At 40.1% G+C, this 27,383-nt stretch overlaps 1 protein-coding gene across 1 annotated transcript; it reads left to right on the top strand.

Moving 5' to 3' along the window:
- The first annotated feature begins 11,150 nt into the window (after positions 1-11,150).
- Positions 11,151-27,169, top strand: bmp2b (bone morphogenetic protein 2b). The gene is made up of 3 exons (XM_062043580.1): positions 11,151-11,559; positions 12,130-12,497; positions 25,962-27,169. Exons 2-3 carry the CDS (start codon positions 12,143-12,145, stop codon positions 26,855-26,857), a joined length of 1,251 nt encoding a protein of 416 aa, XP_061899564.1. The 5' UTR covers positions 11,151-11,559; positions 12,130-12,142; the 3' UTR covers positions 26,858-27,169.
- The last annotated feature ends 214 nt before the right edge of the window (positions 27,170-27,383 follow it).

Below are 27,383 nucleotides of genomic sequence, written 5' to 3'. Positions count from 1 at the left end.
TTGTCCATTAGTTTTTGGTGACTTTATATACTCTGGACCTAGACGTTGAGTCCGCGACATACTGTACATGGCGGACAATAACTGATACAGTCTGCTTTGCCAGTCCAAATGCATTCGCTGTTTTCCATAGTTTTCCCTCGACGGCCGGGTAATACAAAGCACACGCTACCTTTTTTTTATCACATCCACGGGAGCTCACATTCTCGTTGTCTCTCCTTCGACAAATGGACAAATGTTTTCGCTAAGTAGAATCACAGCTGACCCGGACATTCGAAAGTTCTCTTGCCGTCTGAGATGTGTTGTATCCGAAATAGCTGCAATCGAGCGTTTCCTTCACTTAAGATATTCATGTGTGATTTCCACAAGTAGAAGAAAGAGAAACACGGGCATGTCTGGATGACTCGCCTCCATCTTTCCGGTGGTTAGCTCCGGGTTGTTATGAAGCTGGCTGTGGCGCGTTCTTTCTGACGTCACTTCCTACCCAAACTCAGTTTGTAAACGATCAATGAGTCCATACCAAGGTGAGAGCCGGATATTCAAGAAATATACAGCGCACTTACCCGTGTAAACAGTTATCCAAGTAGGGTTTCCTTAAACGATGGTTTAGTGTGGCTGACACGATGCTTAGGCTAAATAATTATTAGTTTAAAGGGGTTATTCGGCTTAGTGTAGGCAGCCTAAGTCGCGCCCTCTTTAAATTGTGTCCACTTTAAGCCACGCCCCCCTAAAGACTTGCCCACAGGGGTGACGACAACGGCAGTGATGCGTGTCTAAACGGAAGTGAAGCTGGAGAGACAATACACGGAAAACAGAATACAATTTTAAAAAACTGCTTAAAATAAATTAGGGTCAGGTTTAGGCTTAGGTATTTGTTAGGGTAAGGGCTGCATATAATCAGCCGAAAAAGCAATTCAGTCAACAACCGAAATAATAACAACCAATGACCAATGCATTAGCCATCTTGGATCACGATACAACACCCTCGCGTTGTCAGCGCCTCTGTGGTCACCTCTTTAAGTCACGGTTAACGACTTAGAGTATCGGCGGCTACAGCTAGACCCTTCTCCAAGGTCCACCCAAAAGCATCAGGTCTTACTCACCAGCATTAGCTTATTGCTAGAGATGGATCTAATTTTATTTTTCCGAGCATGAAAAGGAAGAAAGTGAGTGTGAAGGACAGTGCTGAGAAGAAGTGGATGAAATTCATTGAATTAAAGAAAGAAATTATCAAAACATGACAGAACTTAAAGCTAGCTAACTTGGTGAAGCAGATTGAGTGTAGCACTGCTCGTCTGCACCATACTGCAGCAGAATGAGTCGCTAATGCTAGGCAAGGACATTAAATAGATATCTAAAAGGCAGACATTTATCCATGAAAATATGGATAAGCTGCTGATAGTGTGTTTGACGTAGGAGCAACTGGAAGGAGATTTCGTGTAAGTCCACCCTGAAGATACGACTGTACTTGAGAACAGCATTGAAAATGCAAAGGGTTTTTTAAATCTTGAGAAAAACCTAATACATATGTATCAGTGGCGTGCGTGAGGTTAATGTCTGGTGAGGCACTGCATCATCACAGTCAGATTTACAAACATATGAACCCTAAATAGTATCTTATTCACCATGTGATTGGCAGCAGTTAACGGGTTATGTTTAAAAGCTCATACCAGCATTCTTTACACAACTGTAGCACACAAAAAAGCACATTTAATAAAAAAAACATTATTATGGTCTTACCTTTCTAGCTGGACAGCCTTTGCGTGTGTACCACGCCGTTTGAAAAGAACGGGTCTTCTGTCCCGAAGTCAAAAGCAAACCTTTTAGCTCCGGTGTTGGTATACCTTTAATTATTACACTGTATATACCTCAGCTAACTAAACTATGCCATAGTTTAGTTAGCTGATATAATTCATATAGCAATACAGTCTCACTGCACAGCAGCTCAGCAGTTAGCCGAGTCATTGTGCACAATCCATGTTGAGGCACAAATCAGTGACGTGCCTCATCTGGCTGCTGATCCCCGCACCATCTCTTCTCAGTATTTGAACGGCAAATGTGAAAATAAAAATAAAAATAATCTAAAACTGGTGAAGTTAAATGGAAAATAACTTTAGTATAATCACTGGATACATATAACAATTTAATTATTATTTTTTTCTTTTTACATTTTTTTTCTTTCCATGACGGCAGGTGAGGCCCCGCATCCCCTGCCTCTAGTGACGGCACGCCACTGATATGTATGTGTGTTTATAGTTCAGTACAGGCAATTCATGTCTATGTTGCACATACTGACAGATGGCAGACAATGACATTTATTTTTTTTGCACTGTTAACTACACCACATTTAATGTGAGGCATTATAAACAGATTCAAAAGCAATACATACACCTGTTTTAAACACTATTGTTGGCAATTACATTTACTTTAGGGCTCTTGACAGATAAACAATGTATGGCTAATTTGTATGCATTAAAAATTGACACAGTGTCATGTCTGTTTATCATGTTTTTGTTTTGGCCATGTGTTTGTTTTTTGGACTCTTTTTAGTTCCTGGTTGCACTTCCTTGTTTGTTTGTTTCCATAGCAACTCATTAGTTTTCACCTGTCCTGTCACGCACCTAATTCACGTTTTGAGTCACAGAGAGAAACAAAACCCAAGAACCCAGTCATGACACACAGTGACAATTTATCAAGGGAGATCGAGAATCTACAAACTGTTGTGGCAACTGAATACATTACAGCGAAAGAAACATTGTTGTAGCCGTCCAATAAAAAACCCATAACCCCAACGCAACTTTGATTTTTGTTTCATTCCAAAATATGTGTTGTTTTGAATTAAAAAGTAAAAATTTAAGGTGGTTTTGTTTTTGTTGGCCAATATTTAAGGCCATGTCTACACTAAGTCGTTTAACCCCTTAAACAAATAATTATTTAGCCTAAGCCCCTTTTAAGCCACACTAAACCAACGTTTAAGGTCCCGCTCCTCGGATACATTTTTACACGGGTAAGTCAGCCGTGTAATTCTTGAATCTCCGGCACTTAACTTTGTATGGACTCATTGATCGTTTACAAAGTGAGTTTGGAGAGGAAGTGACGCCAGAAAGATCTCGCCCACACAGGAATTGACGTCAGAAAGAACGCGCCACAGCCAGCTTCATAATAAAGCGGTCTCGTAGCTCGGAGCTAACCGCTCGAAATATGAAGGCAAGTCATCCAGACATGCCCGTGTTTCTCCTTCTTCTATATGTACAGACGCTTGTGGAAATTACACATTAATACCTTAAGAGAAAGCAATTGCAGCTATTTCGGATACAACACTTCTCAGGCGGCAAGAGAACTTTCGGATGTCCAGGTCAGCTGTGATGCTACTTAGCGAAAAACTTTGTCCATTTGTCGAAGGAGAGTCAACAAGAATGCAAGCTCCTGTGGATGTGATAAAAAAGATAGCGTGTGCTTTGTATTACCTAGTCATCGAGGAAAACGCCGAATGCATTTGGACTGGCAAAGCAGACTGTATCAGTTATTGTCCGCCATGTACAGTATGTCGCAGACTCAACGTCTAGATCCAGAGTGTATAAAGTCACCAAAAACGAATGGACAATGGCGGTGAAGGCAAAAGAGTGAGGAGTGTCCTGACCAGATATCTAGATCCCTAGTTTGATTAATGTAAAATGTTCTTTATCACATTGTTTACGTGTCTAATAAAGATTTGATTCATTTTCGATGGCTCAGGTGTGATTCACTACAATAGGGCCCCACAGCACACTGGATTCCAGTTAATTGAAATACCACAGCACTGGATATTGTTCAGATAAGTTACATTTAAGAACTTGCACACAAAGCAACACTGGAGATGACTATGACGTGCGCATTTTCCACACATGCGTACTAGGTCGCGTTGCGCCGGCGGACGGAGCGGGGCGGGGGTCTTAAACGGTGGCATTGTTGTGTGTGGACACGGATAAGGTTAGGTGTGATTTACCCTGGATAAACTTATCTTATTTTAGTGTAAACGGGGCCTAAGACATAAGTACAAAGTACAAAAGTATTTAGGACCTGTCTGTAGAAGGTCTAAAACTCCGATGACTAACGGTATTCAACCGCAAGGTCTTTCTGTATTTTAATTGCTAAGTGGATGATCTGGAATTATCCCTCATTAAATGTTTTTGTCCTGGAAGGAGACAAACATATCTTGTGATCTCTTGGAGCTTTAATCTATTGTCATCACTAAGGATGAAAACACAGAGGGCAGATTTGGCCAAAACAGTGCCTTGCCTGGCCTAATGGACACCACTAAGGGGGATCAATGGAGGCTTTTCTTATGGAGATGCTCCGCCAAACAGTTAACACCCCATAGGTTCAGCTCAATGCCGGTGACATTCTCACCTTGTAGTAATCAGTCCCTCCAGGATTTTGCTATGGGGCCAATTCACGCAAATTCAACCAATCCCTGCAAATTATGCGTGGCCTCGCAACTGTGTCTAATGTCCACAACTATTCTACCCCTTAGGGCCAATCAAATTTGTCCCTTAAGCATGCACGTTGACTGTCTAATCAAAACTTATGTTGGCTTATTGTGTAGATGAAGCAGGAACGGCAACGAGTAACAATATCAACTATTTACTACTCAAAGGGCACAATTGCTGTCCTCGGGCAAGCTCACGCCTACTTCCGGATCCTGTCTATAGCACTAAGCCTTCTGGGTAAAGTAATATAAAAACATTTACATCCTAGTTTACATGTATCAATATATTTATTTAACATTTAATTATCCAAGGTAAGGCAATTAAGAAAATATTTCAGTTTTCAATGCTGAACTAGCAAAGAGGCAGCATTTACATGACAGAGATGTTAACGTGTGAAGATAACCTCTCACGGACTCTCATTTACCAATAAAAATCAGCGCTATAAATCGCTATCAACAGTCCACATATGCTCTTTAAGGGAAACTGCACTTTTTGGGGAATTTTGCCTATCGTTCACAATCATTGTGAAAGACATGATGACAGATGGATTTTTTTTAATACATTCTAAATTCTAAATAAACGTAAATAAAAGTTTGATAAAACAGCAAAGTCGATGCAACCTCCATTATTCCGCCCATAAAATCAGATAAATAACCATTTAAAAAGCGCCAACTCCATTTACATTTCATGACTTGAATATTAACCAAGTATTAGTGATATTGTTATTATATCAGCCCTTTGAGACACTTGTGATTTAGGGCTATATAAATAAACATTGATTGATTAGGGCGAACGCAGACAAACTATTTAGAGTGGCGCTGTGATGTTCACATCATTCAGTGGTCTGCTGTTTCCTCGCTTTCCTGCTCTCTGTAAATTTATTGTAGATCACAAATCCTGCCTCTCACCTTAAAGGAGATGGCTGAAAATATAATCCGACAAATTGGGACACTTAGACAGCCATTAGACACCTGAAACTGGCAAGAACGACACTAGAAGTGCTTGTTCCGCTCTGCCCCCCTACCCCATTTCTTCGCAAGGATTATGAGACATTCTCACCTAAATGGGAATATATAAACATCCGAGCAGTCAGCATCCTAATGACAGAAACTTTTATACAGTAAGTGATGTTTCAATATGTTTGTGGGCTCTCATAAAGTCTGCAGTGAGCAGAAATCAGGGATGAAGAAACATTTTACGCCACAAATGCTTAAAATGAGCAAAATACGTAAATATTAAATGTTGTGATAAATGTGTCCGTTACGGCATTACATATATACTTACATCATGTATATAAAACCTCAATGGAGGTGTTTGGATGTTTTTTTAGCGGCTCTATAGGCAGAATTGAACGGCTCCCATAGACTTTTGATCGCATTTATTTAATATTTAGAATGCATTTTAAAAAATCCATCCATCCTCATGTCTTTCTTAATGATTGTGAAGGATAGGCAAAATTCCAAATAGGTGCAGTTCCCCCTTTAACGTGCTGGGGTAAATGTGATGGAACATAAAAGAATGTTAAAGATGGTCAAATACTTTCCTAGCGTAAAACACACACGGACAATGTCTGCACCTTGTGGGCAACAGAGCAAACAGAGGACAATAAGAAAGCCTTTGGTGGTGTTTCTTTCTGTCATCATAATTAGATATCAATTATTTATTAGTTACTTTTGTTAGTAATAAAGTTTGAGTGTGAATGTTGTCTGTCTATCTGGGTTGGCCCTCCGATGAGGTGGCGACTTGTCCAGGGTAATAGGCTCCAGCACCCCACGATCCCGAAAGGGACAAGCGGTAGAATATGGATGAATGGATGGAAAGTTAAAACAAATACAACAGTAATTTGACAATGATTTATGAGTACGTTCTTGAACTGACATACATTTTGTAAAACATCAATTCAGTGTTTTCTAATGTTTTAAGTTTAGGTTACAAAGAACACAAAAAATATTGATAAACAGTTAATAAAATTACAAAAAATAAACCAAACATTGCAACTTTTGCCATAACTTTTTGAAAAAGCTGCCGCAAAATCCGGCATTCTAATCTGCAACAATCACAAAAAAGGCTGCGAAATTCTGGAAGGAATGACAAATGAAAACAGTACAAGTTTTGGGACAAATCAAAGCAGACTCAAGTGTATCTGTGCTTTTAGTAGCAGGTAAAGTACCAAACATATAATGAAGAAGTGACACATTTTCCATGCAATCCAAACATTGTGGCGGCGTTGGATCAGAGCGATTGATGCCTTTTGATCGATTCTTACCGGCACACGGCAGGAAGCGGACAGCTATTAGGAAGACAGCAAGGAGCGTTAAGCAAACACACTGCTGCTATTTCTATGTATGCACACATTAGCAACAGCAGTATGGTTTCCAGGTGTTGACTTTTGGAACTATTTTTGTCGGGCCAAATGTACGGATGCATTCAATGCTGATGGTTGTCAAACAATTTTGGGGAATGAAGCAGGGGGCCATATTGCACCGCGGTGTATTGAGTAATGCAGCATACAGGAAATATATTCAACCGGCAGCCCACGGGCCAAATCTGGTCAATGAATGACATCAGACTGCTCTCGAGTTCAGTCCAAAAAATAAAGGGCCTTATTATGCAAACCCATCTTTTCTTACCTGTTGGCACCTGTTTTGGTGTATTAAATCGGTAATACTAAACGTCTGGAGTTTTACTGATGTTAAATGTTATTTATGTTGTGTAACATACTGGTTCGTCTGTGACGTCCGGGGCGCGTTCATGTTCCATTCTGAGGGTTCGCCTACATAATTATATATTTAGTTCACTTTTATTTATCCAGAGTAAGACAATTGAGAACTGATTTTCAAATGCAATGCTGACCTGACAAAGAGGCAGCATTTATATGACATAGATGTTGATGTCTGATAATAATCTCTGATCGTCTCTCACTTACCAACCAATATGACTGCTATAGATCGCTCTCAACCGTCACAAATGCTCTTTGAGGGTAAATGTGTTGAAACATTAATGTTTTTTGTTTTATTTCGGACATTAATAAAATAATTAATATAATTGAATAATAATAATAAAATAATATAATACTAATCCATCCATCCATTATCTACCGCTTGTCCCATTTGGGGTCGCGGGAGTGCTGGAGCCTATCTCAGCTGCATTCGGGCGGAAAGCAGGGTACACCCTGGACAAGTCACCACCTCATCACAGGGCCAACACAGATAGACAGACAACTTTCACACTCACATTCACACACTAGGGCCAATTTAGTGTTGACAATGAACCTATCCCCAGGTGCATGTCTTTGGAGGTGGGAGGAAGCCAATAATAAATAATAATAATAATAAAATAATTAATAATATATAAAACAGGAAGAGAAAAAAACAACAACAAAAAGAGTAATGAAAATAACAATATAGTGATGTGTTTTAAATATACATTTAAAATACTTACCTCACATGTTTGAGTTTTACATTCTAAACACTTCAAGCGTAAAAAATACACGAAGAATGTCTGCACCTTTGGATGACAGAACAGTCAGCGAACAATAAAACCTTTTGTGGCGTTTCTTTCTGAAATTATATTTAATTATTACTAATAAAAGTTACAATTATTTCAAAATGAACAATCATTTGACAGTAACCTCTGAGTTGGTGCTTTTACTGCAATCTAGTTTCTACTTGTAAGTCTGTAGATAGATAGATAGATAGATAGATAGATAGATAGATAGATAGATAGATAGATAGATAGATAGATAGATAGATAGATAGATAGATAGATAGATAGATAGATAGATAGATAGATAGATAGATAGATAGATAGATAGATAGATGGATAGATAGTACTTTATTGATTCATTCAGGAGAGTTCCTTCAGGAAAATTAAAATTCCAGCAGCAGTGTACAGAATTGAGATCAAAGTAAAAACTAAATAATGGGGGTATAAATAGAAACAAAATAGAAAAATATTACAATAAGAATACATATAAAAAGCAACACTGAGAATAAAAATATAACAGTAAAATACGAATATAACAAGAGAAACTATAGACAGTAGTGTGACCATGTTATGAAAAAGTATTGCACTGCTATTGTTTTGCATCCCCTGTCATCCTACTACCCCCCTCACCTCAGAGAGGAGTTGTACAGTCTGATGGCGTGTGGGACAAAGGAGTTTATTAGTCCTGCACTTGGGATGAAGCAGTCTAGCACTGAACAAGCTCCTCTGGCTACTGATAACGGTATGCAGAGGGTGACTGGCATCATCCAGGATGCTCACTAGTTTTTTCACAGTTCTCTTCTCTGCCACCGTCACCAGTGAGTCCAGTTTTATTCCGATTATAGAACCGGCCCGCCTGATCAGTTTCTGCAGTCTGGAGCTGTCCTTCTTAGATGTACTGCCCCCCCAGCACACTACGATGTAGTAGCAACCACAGACTGGTAATATATAAAATGAGTAAAACAGTCACTACAGTATTTGTTTTCCAATTTTTGTTATGCCTTTTTAGGTTAGGTTAAAAGGAACACCTAAACCACTGATAGCAAATTTATAAAATCACAAGTTGATTCCAATGTTTTTGAAAAAACAAACATTACCACATTTGCCGCAAATGTCTGAGAAACTGCTGCAAATTCAGGCTTTTTTGGTTGTGAAAATTCACCAAAATACTTGACGGATTTGTTTTAGGCCTATCTTTTTATCTTAACATGTTGTCGATGGGTGGTGCCAAGGAAGGACTCAATGAACTTTGGTGCTGATTCTGGAATTTTTTTTTTACAATTAAAAAATTGCAAGATAGGTATATTTACTGTAAATATTGCATGTATTTAAAAAGAATAATGCATAAATCCTAAAGACAAAATCAATTTAAAAAAAAAAGGCATATATGATGGTGTGGATTCCAATGTTTTTGAAAAAACAAACATTGCAAAATTTGCCTCAAATTTCTGAGAAACCACTGCAAATTCAGGCCATACTATATTTACCTTTTTGGTTGCGAAAATTCACCAAAATACTTGACTGATTTGTTTTAGGCATACCTTTTTATCTAAACATGTTGTAAATGGTAAATAGGTTATACTTGTATAGCGCTTTTCTACCTTCAAGGTACTCAAAGCGCTTTGACACTATTTCCACATTCACCCATTCACACACACATTCACACACTGATGGCGGGAGCTGCCATGCAAGGCTCCAACCACGACCCATCAGGAGCAAGAGTGACGTGTCTTGCTCAAGGACACAACGGAAGTGACGAGGTTGGTAGAAGGTGAGGATTGAACCAGGAACCCTCAGGTTGCTGGCATGGCCACTCTCCCAACTGCGCCACACCGTCCCCGTCGATGGGTTGTGCCAAGGAAGGATTCAATGAACTTTGGTGTAGGCATACCTTTTTTTCTCAACATGTTGTCATGGGCTGCGATGAGGTGGCGATTTGTCCAGGGTTACCCCGCCTTCCGCCCGAATGCAGCTGAGATAGACTCCAGCACACCCCCGCGACCCCGGAAGGGACAAGCGGTAGAAAATGGATGGATGGATGGATGTTGTCATGGGTGGTGCAAAAGGAAGGACTCAATTAACTTAGGTCAGTGGTTCTTAACCTGGGTTCGATCGAACCCTAGGGGTTCGGTGAGCCAGCCTCAGGGGTTCGGCGAGTCGGCCTCAGGGGTTCGGCGAAGGTCAAAACACACCCGATTCATCGTGTAAATACAAACTTCTCCCTATCTGCGTATTATGGATACGGCAACAGCTGACTGATTTGCAGGTGTGTAATTTGTTGTGAGTGTATGCACTGTGTTGGTTTTGTTGTTTGAACAAAGTGATGTTCAAGCACGGTTCATTTGGTGCACCAGTAAAAAAAAATATCACCATTAATTAGTTGCTAATTAACATGCAAATTAGTAACATATTGGCTCTTAACTAGTCATTATTAAGTACTTATTAATGCCTTATTCGGCCTGGCCTTATTATAACCCTAACCCTCTAACCCTGACCCTAACCCTAACCAAATAACTCTAAATTAAGTCTTTATTACTTAAAATATGTTCCCGTAGTGTCCAAATAACTCTAAATTAGGTCTTCGTTACTTAGAATATGTTCCCCATACTAAAGTGTTACCAAAAACATATAACTTTTGTCTTGAATATGAAAAAAACCAAAACAACATTTTTCACTAAATAAGGGTTCGGTGAATGCACATATGAAACTGGTGGGGTACCTCCAACAAGGTTAAGAACCACTGACTTAGGTGCTGATTCTGGAATGTTTTTTACTATCTAAAAATTGCAATATAGGTATATATACTGTAAATATTGCATGTATTTAAAAAGAATAATGCATGAATCCTAAAGACAAAATCAGTAAAAAAAAAAAAAAAAAAGGCATACATGATGATGTGCAGTCCTAATTGTGATTCCTTGAGGTGTTATTCGTTGTTCGTTGTTCCTACAGGGAAATCTGACCCCCCCCCCCCCCCTAAAAAAAAAAAAAAGAAGTGGAACGTGTGCTTATTTTATACGAGAAAAAAAACAACAACCCAAAAAGCTGTGGTGGAGTGGAGGAGGGACTAGGAGAGGTGGAAGTCCGCGGGAGGTGCTTTTAATGGTCGGCCGAATGATTGACAGCCCCTCGGTGACATCACCCGACGACAAAAAGAGCCGCTCGCGCAGGCGAAGGCGCCAATCAAACGCAGCACTCGGACGGTGGCGCACGGCGGAGACGCACGACGCAGCCCCGCCGCTCCTTTTTACATTTCTATTCTCTAATTCCCCATTTTTTTGCCGGGGGAAGCTGTTCCATCGAGACTCTTTATACTTCGCTCGCTCCCTCCAGCGCATACAAGCCTGGTAGAAAAAAAAGTTACCGAGAGAACTTTTTTTTTCTTTTTTTTTCCTCTCTGCGCGCGTAAAAAAAAGTGTGCGAAAGAGGAGCGAGCGCGCAGTGTGCAGCCTGGCTGGCGGGGCTGCGGTGACAGTATGAGCCCGAGTGGACGGCTGAGGGGAACGGGCTGGCTGGCTGTGGTCCTCCGCGGAGAAGCAGCGCGGATTTAATGCAAATTCATGTGGACTTTATCGGAGCGCAAAGGTGGAACGACGAACGGACCAAGGTGAGCTCTTATAAAGTCAACTAATTATGTGACTTTACAAGCACTTCTTAATGCATGTCTTGTTTGAATACCATTGTCATGCTTTGTGGAGGCAGTGTGTGTTTTTTTAGTCGTGGATGTGTTGTCTACATCTGGCCTTGGTGCTCACGTCAGATCTAACACCTGCAAGCCTCTTGAAGTAACCCTATCCCTTATGATTATACACAGCGTCAAAGCCTCCGCAAATTGACACTTGTAGCACCGGCTGGCGGCCTCTCCTCGCCTCTTCTTCTTTTCCCCCTGACAGCACTCTTTCATGCCTCCTCTGATCTCCAGGGCTGCCGCATTCCTTCGCTGTATCACTTATTTCTAATTGTAGACTTCAGTTTCGCCCGCAACCTTCTTTTGATTTGTCCCTTCCTGTCCCCACTTTCATTTTATGGACCTGCTCCATGTTTATCCCAGATCAATGTTCTGCTAGAGTTAATTCCCAACCCCCTCACCCTTCATTTTTTTCGTTGTTCTTTCAAAGCAAAGAGGTGTCTTCCCTCCTCGATAGTATTGACAGGACCCCGCTTTCTCCTTCCTCAGGGACTGACTGATCATGGTCGCCGTGGTCAGCTCTCTCATGGTTCTGCTGCTGGCTGAGGTGTTGATGGAAGGTGCGACGGGGCTCATCCCTGAGGTGGGCCGGCGGAAGTACAGCGACTCGGGGAGGCAGAGCCCGCAGCAGTCGGAAAGCTTCCTCAACGAGTTCGAGCTGCGACTCCTCAGCATGTTCGGACTCAAGCGCAAGCCGGCGCCGGGCAAGCACGCCGTGGTGCCGCAATACATGGTGGACCTCTACCGCATGCACTCTGCAAACGGCGACCATAGCACCAGGAGGCCCAAGAGCATGGGGAAACACGCCGAGAGGGCGGCCAGCAAGGCCAACACGATTAGAAGCTTTCCCCACGAAGGTACGTATTAGAGGCATACCTTTACCTGTCAGCCGCAGCGCTCCTGGGCTCCCTCAGACAGCCCCAAACATGTACTTAAACATGACTCAGGTTGTCAGCAGAGCCTCGGTTGTTTTACGGCGCGTTAGTCATTCGCAGGTGACACGCGCCTTCATTTATTTGCCACGTTAATGTATGTTTTGGAGGGACGAGGCCTTCTGTGCCTGCGTGATGCAAGCCTTAGGCAAACATTAGCCTGGCACAACTGCCATCAAAAGCCTCCAAGTGGCCATGGGATCCCCAGGGTGAATTTGTTACTTAATAATTGATGGTGTTTTCGGTGGCTCTGAAAACAGTTTTTCCAGACACGCACCGCAGGAGCGGGATAAAAGGGCGGCGAGGCTTTGTGCAGGTGACCTCTGTTACTTCAGTGACACACTACATGCATTGATGGGAAATTAAGTCATGGTGTCAGGCACTATACCTGATTGGCTGTTACTTATGTTCCAGTGCGTGTCACAGCGAGACAACGTGCTGATTGTTTTTTGATTCTGTGGCTTGAATTAAGCGCAAAACGATCGGTGCTACCTTGAAATACCCCCAAAAACGCCACCACACTGAATTATTCCTATTCTATTTGCCTTGTTGGTGTGCTAAAATAATTGGACTTTTATGAGTACTCCTCCAGACCTGGGCAATTATTTTGACCCGGGAGCCACGTTGAGAGAAAAAAATGTTGTTGTGGGCGGCCAGTGTATGAAATGTGTGTATGAAATATGCAACTTTAATAGGGCTGAGAATCTTTGGGCACCACTCGATTTTATATGATTCTTGGGGGTAACGATTTGATTCAGAATAGATTCACGATTCAAAATCTATACTTTTTTTAATAAAATTGGATCTATGATTAACTACAGCCCTCCATAAAATAGATAAACAGCTCTGATCAATTCATCAATATTACTTTAAAAAAAACTTGTGGTAACACTTAAGTATGGGGAACATATTCACCATTAATTAGTTGCTTATTAACATGCAAATTAGTAACATGTTGGCTCTTAGTCATTATTAAGTGCTTATTAATGCCTTATTCTGCATGGCCTTATTATACAACCAGTAAGCCATTAACTAAGAGTCTTCCCTCAATAACCTCAGAATTATTGCTTATTAGTAACCCTAACACTTATATATGTCCCAATAACTCTAAATTAAGTCTATGTTACTTAGAATATGTTCCCCATACTAAAGTGTTACTAAACGTGTTTTGTTTAATAAAATGCTTCCCAAACATTTAATAAAGTCAACTAATTATAAGGCAACAAGATAAGTATCCAACACCTCTTTTCTAAAGTAAATCTGATATGAATCTAGGATATGGGCATCTACATCAACAATTTCATTTGCCTGAGTGGTTGGACAGGACAGATTGAAAAAAAAAAAGTAGATTTTTCGGAATTGATTAAGAATGGTTACAAATCAGAGAAGATAAGAATACAAATAAATACAAAATTATCTGAAAAAATAAATAAATAAATATGTATATAATAGTTGTAAAAATCTGCTGTACAGTATGTGTGCTTGTATGCTAAAAGCATTATGACAGACCACCTCAAAAAACTGATTTTTTTTTTTTTTTTACTGAATGAGACACCCAATACATGATAACTATGAACAATAAAACACTGAATATTAAGAACATATGAACAGCGCTCCTCTTTTACTTCTCAGACCTCCACTTCCATCGACATATTTTACAAACAAGCAAAATGCAACAAACCGTGTGGAATATGAATGCGAAGGGTAAAAAACACATACAATCAGATACAATATTACTTTTGTTGCAAAAATCTGCATCCACGTCTGTCCCCTGACCACTGTGTTTCAGGCTTGCTGTTCTGTAAACAAACCCCGCCCACACTGCTTGGTGCCTCCTCTGCCTGGAGCTGCTGTGACGTAAATGGCTGTAAAAACTCGTATACCACCCAAAAGCGCAGATTCCAACCATTGAAATACTTTACATCGTTCAAGACTTAAGGTGATTTGAAAACAGCACTGCACATCATATTGGCAGCTACAGTTTCAATGTTAAAGGTCTAAAAAAAATTATTTAGAAAGGTACGGCGTTGATGTATTTAAATATTCAGTTTCCATCGTGGGTGAGTCTGAGGGGCGCTTGAGGGACTGCTCTCCAGAGGATGAGAGCGATGAGACCCGGTGGGGACTGTGACACATTGCAAAATAAGCCTGACTGGGGACCTATGATGATTTTCATCTACATTTAACGAGCTTCTTTGTGGCCTAAACCAGGGGCGTCAAACTCGTTTTCATCGTACAGTAGCTCGCTTCATGATATTGTTACACAATTGCCCCTTTATTTTATCATTATCATTGTTTTGTCACGGGTTGTTGGTGACGAACCCCAAGATGCAGAGAAGGCAGGCTTGGTGCAGGAAAACATGATTTAATGTCCATAAAATAAAGAAAAAAGCACAAACCAGGAACTAGGAATAGCCAAACTGAAAACAGGAACCAGCAAACAGAAAAACTGGAAACAACTAATGGCTAACAGTATAACACGAAACAAGGAGCTAGGAGAAAGCAAACTGTAAATAGCTATAAGGAACAGCTTACCGCTATGACGACAGCGACAAGGACAGGCAGTTATGACATCGACAATCATTAGCGACAACGACAATCACATCGACAATACTCCAGCACAGACTGGATGGCAAGGCAGGTTTAAATAGCAGCTGGCTGATTGACACCAGGTGTGGCCAGGTGCCAATCAGCCACAGCTGAGGGAAAACAGCACTCAGGGAGAAAAGCGGGAAACAACCAAAATAAGAGCGCTGACAGGAAACAAAGACAAACACAGAGGAAAAACTAAAACATAACCAAACTGTCAGGGACAAGCCTGACCTGTTTGCCCTCAAACTGATGGAAAACTTGCAAAGTGACAAGCAGATAAATAAAGGGGCTGTTTGCAACATTTACAGTAACACGGATGTCTAGAGGGCGCTAACTTTTCAATGTATTTTACACAGCATATCCCGCCCTCTTACGGCTTCCAGGACATAATGACGTAATTACGTACGTACGTAACACATGCATGCGCATTAGCTTTGGGTGTTGTTAGATAATGATAGTGATTTGGATAGCTAGCATTAGCTGTCATTGAATGTCTATTCTATCATAACAACATAACTGCAAATTGTTTGTTGCTTCTCCTGGACTGTTTATGCGTTTCCCTGCTCGTACGTGTTGAAGAGACAGGGTGAGTGACCGTTGTTCACACCAACAGGCCCTTTAAATTCAGCTAGTGTAGAATTAACATTTGAAAATGGTTTTAATGGCATAACTGGTTGGATTAGTTTGTTGCATCAAATAATATCAAAACTCCATTTGCATGTTTTGCATCTTTTTTCTGTCAAAATTTAAATACATGTATCATTAAAGATGAAATGCCTTTTTGAGGCACAACATTTCTAAGCAATCGTGAGCCACTTAAAATGATGTGGCGGGCCATTTGTGGCCCCCAGGCCTTGAGTTTGACACATATCATCTAGATAATATGTATTGGATATGCTTTGGTGTAAATTTTGCATAATCTCTGCTCCACCGTTACATTTATAACTTACTTTTTGCGTTGGACTGCGAGATGTTTATGGAGGCGTTTTCTTGAGATTGCAATGGAAATCCTAGATACCTTGCTCTCCCCAACTGTATCATGATTTATCTTTTGAAAAATGTAAATGAAAATATATCATAGTAGAAAAAAAAATTAATAAACATTATACATTATATATATGCATCGATCACAGCATTAGGTACACCTCCCCAGCATAAAAAGCTGCTTTAACCAGAATATTTGTCACTACAGGCATGTCACGATTAGATGAAGATAATACTGTTCCCTACCTTCTGTGTTTACCTTAATAAAGTCGTAATGTTGGCCTCTTTTTCCCTCGTAGTTGAGCGGCAAATCCAATTTCGCACCGGTCCATGTTGACAAAACAGTCCCTTGTGAATATGTCGTAAATCCAAATAAACATGGAAGTATTTATTGTATAGACACCAGAGCAGTTGGGAGGGCATTAGATGAGAATGAATAACATGCGAGGCTGTAGGCAGAAGCCATAACATTCTCACAGCCTGAACCAGATGGGGAGGAGCTCCTTTGTCTATCCTATAGCTTGTAGGTGGAAGCTTGAACTAGATTGGTTCTTGGACAAGGTTCGCCAATTGATCCATCCATCCATTCGTCTAACCCTAACCCATCCATTTTCTACCGCTTGTCCCTATCGGGGTCACTGGAGCCAATCTCAATAGTTTGTATATTGAAGCAAATTTCTCCATTAGAAACTCTGTAAACGTTTATAATTGGTTCCAGCCTCGACAGAAAAGTCCATATTTCAGTAAAAGTGTGTACACTTTGAACACAATATAAAGCTCTACACAGTACTGCAGGCCTGGGCAATTATTTTGACTTGTGGGGCCAAATTTAGAGAAAAAACGATGTCTGGGGGCCGGTATATCTGATTTTTTGGAACACTAATACAAAACCTCACAATAATGTCTGATTGAATGCTAAAAACGTTATGACAGACCACCTTAAAAAACGGGTGGTCTGGTGGTTACTGGGATTTACAATATTAACTATGACCGATAAAACACTGACATTGACAACATATGAACGTCACTCCCCCTCTCGATCAACATAATTTACAACCAGCTTTTTAAACATCACAAAATGCTTTTCTTTTTGAGGAAGTTAGATTTTGTTTGTTTGTTTTCATTCCTGCAATTTTAACTGTTTTTTTAATACATAAACAATGTTAATTGTTTTTTTTGTTTTTTAGCAATTTCTTTTCTTTTCAATTGTCTTTTAAATGCACAACATTTTAATTTAAATGTTTGTAACATGTGAATAAGCAGCACATTTGCAGTAAAAAATAAATATTTATGAAGAAATTAGTTGTTGTTAGTAAGCACATGCCTAAAATAATTAAAGCTGCATTTAAAAGTTGGTTAAAAAAATTAGAGCCATTAAATGTGTACACTTTATTATCCAACTAATCGACTGATTGTTCAGATTATCGTTGACTAACCGACTATCAAAATAATCGTTAGTTGCAGCTCTAATATCAAACATACATATCAGGGTGATGGATCAACTTTCTATTTAATAACAAAGTAAAAAAAAAAAACACTAGCTGAACTGTCCTCATTTACAGCCACCCTGTCAACACACACACACACACACTCACACTAGCGCTGTGGTGCACTCACAATTTGAAATCACAAAACTCCTTCTTAATTTAACAACCAGGTCACTACAGTAATTTGGATTAATAAAAAAAAATCTGGTTAATCTTCAATGTGTGCAGCATAAGGGACGGAGACACAAGGAAGGCAGTGTCGACAACACTGTGAATATTTCCTCAAAGTTTCAAATCACACGTCGCTTGTCCGTTGCTTTCTTTGGACTTATATTGAGCAAGAAAAACTACAAATGTCCGTCCATCCATCCATCCATTTAAAAAAGCTAAAAAAAAAACACTTAAACGGCACACAAAGTAGCATAGTAGCTAACAGCAGCATTGTGCTCTGCTAACTGAATGAGCACCAGAGATCATCCCACCCACAATCGCTGTGCTGCGTGGCACACAGATGGTTTGTATACTGAGACAAGATTCAAGCACCAAAGCATATTTTTATTCGGTCTGTGGTTCAGAAATCAAGAAGTTTGTACAATTAGAAGCTTGTAAAACAATGTTCCACTGTACTTAATGTCCAAATAAGTACGTCCACCTCACTATGATGTCACACTGTAGCAATTGTTGGAAAAAATACTCCAAAACAGCGGTCAAAGACATCCAAAGCTGCATGCGAGCTCATGCCCAAATGCACGGACCTTATGATTTGACTCTTTGACATTGTTGAACACAAGTATCCAACCTTGTAACAACATTTATAAATCAGAAAAGAGTAAAATCATTATAGGTCCCCTATAAGGCCACCAGTCTCGTATTTTGAACTTATGCATTGTGAAACCACTTAGTATGCTCATCTCTAAAGACTCGAGCAAGCAAACAGATCACTCGACACATCTGCTTACGATAATGACTTTGGCTTTGAAAAGTGCTTCGCTGCAATCAAGAGTAAAAACAAGCGCCAAATAGCATGCCACTAAACAGGAAGTGACCTCAGTGAGACAGCGCTACGACAAATAAACCTACACATCGTGCCATCTTTTTTTTTATGCCCCGTTTTTGCACACAGCACAAAAGTAAATTAGGAATGTTGTTACTCACAATCTATGGTTCATAGGTTTTTGACAAGCCCCGACTTGTTAAGCTCACTCTGAGGATGAAGAGACCAGGAGGGAGTGTGAGTGCAGCACCGATGACGTAGGGAAGGACTAAAGACGGCGTGACGATGAGCGAGACGGAGAAAAGAGGATTTGGGATGTGGGGAACAGAGCAGGACGAGGATTTGAGTTGAGGGGGAAAAAGAAAAGCGAGGCGGATTGGAGAGAAGAGGAGATGAGGGGGTGGGATGGGGGGCTTTCCCACATCAAATAGGGAGCGATATGCCTAATTGATGTCTTTGTGCCTCTGGTGGGAGCTTTAGAATGGGCTGGTAAAATTTTGCAAATGGCTCCTTTTAAAAAGAATGCACCTTTCAAAATTTGTACAGCAGATCAGCAATTGTGAGCATCGCCGCTCACCTTCCTGAGTAAGAGTTCAAAGTGGGACTGCAGCACAGAAAATTGCATCTTGCTAAACTATAATTTGTGTCACTTAGACACAGATGAGAGAAGTACACTGAGTGTACTCTAAACGTATAGGCTGTGTGTTTTTCAAAAGGCCTGAGGATAGTCCTAATGTGGCATTTAAAGACACTTTCACAGAACAACTCACAACTCTCAGGAAAAAATACCAGTTTTTAATTTGTGTCAGATTCAGAAGTGGGTAGAATAGTCAAAAAAAGAGAACCATTATTTTAAAGTAATATGACTTAAAGGGGTCATATTATGATTTTTTTTTTTACTACATTTAAAACACTTCCTTGCGGTCTACATAACATGTAATGGTGGTTCTGCGGTAAAAAATGTTGCATGGATTATGTTTTACAGATTATCTTCAAGGTGCTTTCTGACCGTCTCTTCAGGATACGCCGTCTTGTGGGCGGTCTTATTTACGGGGATCCACTTCGACCGCGTCTTCTCCCCGTCAGCCTTGTTGTAGTTTTTAGCGCTCCCATACAGAGTCTACTGACAGTTATTAGTTAAGACTATATGATGTGGATGATGCATGTGCATGCAGGGTATCCCCTAGATCAGGGGTCACCAACCTTTTTGAAACCAAGAGCTACTTCTTGGGTACTGAATAATGCGAAGGGCTACCAGTTTGATACACACTTAAATAAATTGCCAGAAATAGCCAATTTGCTCAATTTACCTTTAACTCTATGTTATTATTAATAATTAATGATATTTACACTTAATTCAACGGTTTAAAAGAGGAGAAAACACAAAACAAATGACAATTAAATTTTGAAACATAGTTTATCTTCAATTTCGACTCTTTAAAATTCAAAATTCTACCGAAAAAAAGAAGAGAAAAACTAGCTAATTCGAATCTTTTTGAAAAAATTAAAAAAATAATTTATGGAACATCATTAGTAATTTTTCCTGATTAAGATTAATTTTAGAATTTTGATGACATGTTTTAAATAGGTTAAAATCCAATCTACACTCTGTTAGAATATATAACAAATTGGACCAAGCTATATTTCTAACAAAGACAAATCATTATTTCTTCTAGATTTTCCAGAACAAAATTTTTAAAAGAAATTCAAAAGACTTTGAAATAAGATTTAAATTTGATTCTACAGATTTTCTAGATTTGCCAGAATAATTTTTTTGAATTTTAATCATAATAAGTTTGAAGAAATATTTCACAAATATTCTTCGTCGAAAAAACAGAAGCTAAAATGAAGAATTAAATTAAAATGTATTTATTATTCTTTACAATAAAAAAAATTAATTTACTTGAACATTGATTTAAATTGTCAGGAAAGAAGAGGAAGGAATTTAAAAGGTAAAAAGGTATATGTGTTTAAAAATCCTAAAATCATTTTTAAGGTTGTATTTTTTCTCTAAAATTGTCTTTCTGAAAGTTATAAGAAGCAAAGTAAAACAATTAATGAACTTATTTAAACAAGTGAAGACCAAGTCATTAAAATATTTTCTTGGATTTTCAAATTCTATTTGAGTTTTGTCTCTCTTAGAATTAAAAATGTCGGGCAAAGCGAGACCAGCTTGCTAGTAAATAAATACAATTTAAAAAATAGAGGCAGCTCACTGGTAAGTGCTGCTATTTGAGCTATTTTTAGAACAGGCCAGCGGGCTACTCATCTGGTCCTTACGGGCTACCTGGTGCCCGCGGGCACCGCGTTGGTGACCCCTGCCCTAGATTGTCAACATACCTGTGGCGGTGCTGGTGTGGCTGGGAGGGTGTGGTCAATATGATGCCATCATATACTTTGCAATGATGCATATTTATTTAAAAAAAAGAGGCTAAAACAAGTTACAAATACATTCAAAAACAACTGTGGTATTAATTAGTATTAACATGTTTTATGTCTTATATTGTTTTACTCTGTTTTTCAATTGTTTCTGCTTATTATACAATGTATTTTGTTGAGGATTTGTCAATACTTCTCCAATTATTTTAGTGACCTGTTCTTTATTAAGGCGTGTTCTTATTAACAATGATTAGAAACAAATCTATTATCTTTTTGTAGTTTTTTGGAGACTAATCGAGTCTGGAGACTCTTTTACTTCTGTCGCTCGATGTCCGGGACAAACAGCAAGAGCTGCAGCGAGCCTCATAGACGTTACACTTGCTGCTCCAGTTGCATTTTCTCTTTTTAAAAGCTGCCACTGTCCTCTTAATAGTTGCACATTGCACATTTTGCAAATTGCTGTCTGCAAATATATCTCGGCTATATTAAAGCAGGGGTTCTTAACATTTTTGATCTCGGGGCCCAACATTACCACTACAGACGGGCCCATGGGCCCCACTCAAATGATTAGTCATCTTACTCTTGATTGATAATTACATCTAACCTACTTACCGTTTACAACATTGTCAAATGATATAAAACCATGCCTTAATCACAAAGATGATGAATTAATATAACACATAAACCCAGGCTTACAGTAGGTCAGGCTGATTAGAAAAATAAGTACTAACCAAATATACTCCGTAAGAAAGGACTCAAATAACTGAACAAAAATAAATGTACATACAGTTATGTTGTGCTAAAATAAAATACAAATAAATCAATAATAAATATGTTTCTTCAATAAATTGTCAATAAAATTAAAGTGCAAATGAAAATACAGCGTCAACACTTAATTAATATTTCTCTATGACTTTAGTTACAAACTTCTGTTTGTTTGATATTGTCAAGACTTGCACCCCTGGCCCTATGGTTAAAAAACACCATATTAAATCACAAATATGATGCCTCCGCTCCAGACAATCGCGTGCGTATTGGTTACGTCATCACAACAGCCAGTTTTGGCAGGGCTGTTTCGGTGATCAAAGTTTGGTCCGCCCTGAGATCGGTAGGTTGTGAGTTCAAACCCCGGCCGAGTCATACCAAAGACTATAAATATGGGACCCATTACCTCCCTGCTTGACACTCAGCATCAAGTGTTGGAATTGGGGGTTACATCACCAAAATCATTCCCAGGCGTGGCCACCGCTGCTGCTCACTGCTCCCCTCACCTCCCTAGGGGTGATCATGGGTGATGGGTTAAATGCAGAGAATAATTTCGCCACACTTAGTGTGTGTGTGACTATCATTAGTACTTTAACTTAACTCTAACTTTATTTGGGGGGGGGGCCTAATTTTCAGTTGTCAATAGTGCACAAGTAGGCTATATATATCGACTTATATATATATATATATATATATATATATATATATATATATATATATATATATATATATATATATATATATATATATATATATATGGATATATATATATATACTGTATATATATATATATATATATATATATATATATATATATATATATATATATATATATATATATATATATATATATATATATATATGTATACATATATATATTTATATATATATCGATTTATATATATATATATATATTTGCGCATGTGCAAGTGATGGACCAAAAACTCGACCACTGAAAAAAATATTTAATTAATCGAAAACAGTGAAACAAGATGCACGCCATTGTCTGGAGCCTTGTCAGCATGTCTGCGATGTGGACTTCATTAGATATACCCATGAACAACGCTCTACGACATGTGCAAATATAAAGAGGATAGAGGCGGCTTTAAAGAAGAGAAAGTTCAAGTGTGACATCATGCTCGCTGCAGCTAATAGGGAATGTGAGCTGGGTTTAGACCGTTATGAGACAGGTTAGTTTTACTCTACTAATGATGTGTTGTCCTTGGTCCTTGAGGGTGCATGGGAGTTTGCCCAACCAGTCTACATGTGCTTTGTGGACTCGGAGAAGGCATTCGACCGTGTCCCTCGGGAAGTCCTATGGGGAGTGCTTAGAGAGTATGGGGTATCGGACTGTCTGATTGTGGTGGTCCGCTCCCTGTATGATCAGTGTCAGAGCTTGGTCCGCATTGCCGGCAGTAAGTCGGACACGTTTCCAGTGAGGGAAACTATATGATGTGGATGATGCATGTGCATGCAGGCTGCCTTTTGTCACCGATTCTGTTCATAACCTTTATGGACAGAATTTCTAGGCGCAGTCAGGGCGTCGAGGGGATCTGGTTTGGTGGCTGCAGGATTAGGTCTCTGCTTTTTGCAGATGATGTGGTCCTGATGGCTTCATCTGGCCAGGATCTTCAGCTCTCACTGGATCGGTTCGCAGCTGAGTGTGAAGCGACTGGGATGAGAATCAGCACCTCCAAGTTTGAGTCCATGGTTCTCGCCCGGAAAAGGGTGCAGTGCCATCTCCGGGTTGCAGAGGAGACCCTGCCCCAAGTGGAGGAGTTCAAGTACCTCGGAGTCTTGTTCACGAGGGAGGGAAGAGTGGATCGTGAGATCGACAGGCGGATCGGTGCGGGGTCTTCAGTAATCCGGACGCTGTATCGATCTGTTGTGGTGAAGAAGGAGCTGAGCCGGAAGGCAAAGCTCTCAATTTACCGGTCGATCTACGTTCCCATCCTCACCTATGGTCATGAGCTTTGGGTTATGACCGAAAGGACAAGATCACGGGTACAAGCGGCCGAAATGAGTTTCCTCTGCCGGGTGGCGGGTCTCTCCCTTAGAGATAGGGTGAGAAGCTCTGTCATCCGGGGGGAGCTCAAAGTAAAGCCGCTGCTCCTCCACATCGAGAGGAGCCAGATGAGGTGGTTCGGGCATCTGGTCAGGATGCCACCCGAACGCCTCCCTAGGGAGATGTTTAGGGCACGTCCAAACGGTGGAAGGTCACGGGGAAGACCCAGGACACGTTGGGAAGACTATGTCTCCCAGCTGGGAATGCCTCGGGATCCCCCGGGAAGAGCTGGACGAAGTGGCTGGGGAGAGGGAAGTCTGGGCTTCCCTGCTTAGGTTGCTGCCCCCGCGACCCGACCTCGGGTAAGCGGAAGAAGATGGATGGATGGATGATGTGTTGTTGCAATGGCAGAGTCTATAAACAGAAGTACAGTCTCTAAACAAGACTACATTGTATAATAAGAAGATGCTAAATTTGTTGCAAGTTTTTATTTTTATTTTTAAAAAAGTCATAAAAAATCTGTAAACACTTGAAAAAAATCTCAACAAAGTACATTGTACAAAAAGCAGCAACAATTGAAAATATGGCAAAACGATAACATTTTTTTAAGACTAATTAATAACAGATTTGTTTTGAATATATGTATGCATTTTTTTAGCCTTTAAAAAGAAAATCATCTCATCATAGCAAATTATGCAAATAACTCTATGACATCACTGTGACCACGCCCCCACCGCCACAGGATCTTGGCAGTTTAGGGGAAACCCTGGGATAATGAATAAATATAATACTAGTATGAATAAATGTAGCTGTCTCAAGGAAACTTAATGTAATGGAGTACAAGTAGCATTTCTCCTTCACAAAAATACTTAGATACAAGTAAAAAAGTATGTTACATAAAAACTACTCTAAGTACAATTTTTCCAAAAAATGACGTGAAAAAATTTAACAAACTCAAGTAAAATGAAAGTCTGGCCATTTTCAGCCACCGAAAGTGGCTTAAATGTGCATTTTAAGCTTTTGGCCAAAAATTGTCTGTGCCTGTGAAAATAGTCAACAGGTCAGTGGTGTGGACATACTTCAATTTATACAAGAAAGACTTGTGGACAGCCATCTGCCAAATGTGCAATGTTGAAAATATCAAGAGGGAATCATCTGCGAAGACGTTCGTTTTTTTAAAAGCTTATCTAATCAATTGTAGAATTTGGAAGAATTTGTTGTCAGATGATATATTAAATGTGTGATGTTAAATGCTACAAACAAGTTTTTGAACAAAATAAAGTGGCTAGTACATAATAACTTGAAGAGAAAAAACTACTCTTGGCTCCCATTTAAATCATTTTGGTTTTGCCCTGAAAGCCTTCCTCTACCCAGAAACTTACTTCCTGAGTTTGTAAACAATAACTTAACCATTTTGTGTAATAATAAGAACAAGAATTTTTTTTCTTTCTAATTTATCTAGTATCGTTTTTTACTGGTGCTATACCAGGTATCGATGGTAGTATCATCTGGATCGATCACCCCTACTTTCCATTAAAGCTTTAGCGGTTAGCTCCATTGATAATAGTACTTGAAAGAAACTTTGTTATTTTCTGCCATGGTGGTGAGGATTAGTACCTTAAAGGTTTAATACAGTAATTGTATCTCCCTGAGCATGCAACCCCTTTGAAGGAATCTTTCACGTGAGTACAATGTTTAGTATGTAAATACTAGGACAAATCTATGGTAAGGATTGACTGGATTCGGCAGCTTATCAGCCGATTAATTAAGAAAGACAAATATCAGGACATATCTAATAAGGATAGTAGTATTGCCATAATTTATTTTGGTGTAGTTCAGTTTTCGGTCTTGGGTTTCCTCAGTTTCGGTTTCAGCCAACAATTTGCATTTCGGTGCATCCCTATTTGATATCTTCTAACATCTACATGTGGATTTCTGAGTGTGATGGATTCAAACAAGACATTATGGGCCAATTGTTGTTATTCCCGCATGACAACTTTATTAACAATGTGGCAGCCTGCAAAAAATAAAGGGTGCAAAACTACAAGTGTGTGGGTTGCTCTGCCAGCTCACAGTGAAAACTTAACAGTAGTAAATCAGACAGGACGTGTCATGTCTAATCCCTCCAGCATGAGCTCCTTAATTACAGCAACATCTCACTCTGTCTGATCTGTCTTTTCTAGAGTCTATGGAGGCCCTGGCCAGTCTGAAAGGCAAAACCACCCAGCAGTTCTACTTCAACCTCACTTCTGTCCCTGAGGAGGAGCTCATCACCTCCGCAGAGCTTCGCATCTACAGGGATCAAGTCAGGGGCATCCCTCCCCCCAGCAACAGCAGCAACAGCACGACTGCGGCAGGCTTTCATCGCATTAACATTTATGAGATATTCGGGGGCCCTAAAACTCACAGTGGGGAACCTCTGGTTCGCTTGCTGGACACTCGGCTTGTCCAGGACTCTTTGAGCCGATGGGAGAGCTTCGATGTCAGCCCTGCTGTGTCTCAGTGGACAACTGGGAAGGGCCAGAACCACGGGTTCATGGTGGAGGTGCACCACCCAGAGGACCGGGGGGTGAACAGCGAGCACACCCAGAGTCGCACTAGACACGTTAGGGTGAGCCGGTCCCTGCACCAAGACCAAGACTCGTGGTCTCAAGCAAGGCCCCTGCTGGTGACGTATGGCCACGACGGCCGCGGAGACTCTGTGCTGCACACGCGGGAGAAGCGTCAGGCGGCAGTCCGCAAGCAGCGCCGGAAGCACCAGAACAAGGCCAGTTGCAAGAGGCACGCCCTCTACGTGGACTTCAGTGACGTGGGCTGGAATGAATGGATTGTGGCGCCCCCTGGCTACCGCGCCTTTTATTGTCATGGGGATTGTCCCTTCCCCCTCGCAGACCACCTCAATTCTACCAATCACGCCATTGTGCAGACGCTGGTCAACTCGGTCAACTCCAACATCCCCAGAGCTTGTTGTGTGCCCACTGACCTAAGCCCCATCTCTCTGCTTTACCTGGACGAATACGAAAAGGTCATCCTTAAAAACTACCAGGACATGGTGGTGGAGGGATGCGGCTGTAGGTGAGAAAGGGAAAGTGGAACGGATGGAACAAGAGAAGCGCCCAAAAGGACTAAAAGAGACATCAAAGGTTATTATGGACACCCGGTTTCCCAATGAAGACATTATTTATATGAACAAAACAGAAAACTATCCTAGAAGAAGAGAAAAACACTGAATATATTTATGTCTATGTAAAGTTGGGAAATAAATATTTTAATCAGAGGAATATATTCCTTTTACTGGTTTTGAAAATGTATTACTGATGTACATTTCTAAATGGGTGCAATACCACATGAAGTATATTGCTCAGATTTTTATTTTGTATTTATTTCTAATATAACCACTTTATTTGTAAATAAATAATGTGTATTTATCATGAAAACTGTGGTTGCTCTAGTTTTGAGTTAAGCTGAGTTCAGCGGCGTACAACGCAAATGGGAACCCATGGACAGAAATATACACAACGTACCAAGCGTGTTTTCTTACAAAGATTGCAAAGCAAGCAGCGAGCTCTTTATGGCGAGTGTAACAGGAGCGCAACAACAATAGT

This window comes from Entelurus aequoreus, linkage group LG04, assembly GCF_033978785.1.
Source record: "Entelurus aequoreus isolate RoL-2023_Sb linkage group LG04, RoL_Eaeq_v1.1, whole genome shotgun sequence".
NCBI lineage: Eukaryota > Metazoa > Chordata > Actinopteri > Syngnathiformes > Syngnathidae > Entelurus > Entelurus aequoreus.
This window is presented reverse-complemented; position numbering and strand designations above follow the sequence as displayed.

Bases quoted from the DNA above. Each gene is read 5' to 3' on its own strand.
- bmp2b (XM_062043580.1), top strand. From the start codon at position 12,143: ATGGTCGCCGTGGTCAGCTCTCTCATGGTTCTGCTGCTGGCTGAGGTG. The intron at 12,498-25,961 runs GTACGTATTAGA...TGTCTTTTCTAG, and splicing joins TAGAAGCTTTCCCCACGAAG to AGTCTATGGAGGCCCTGGCC.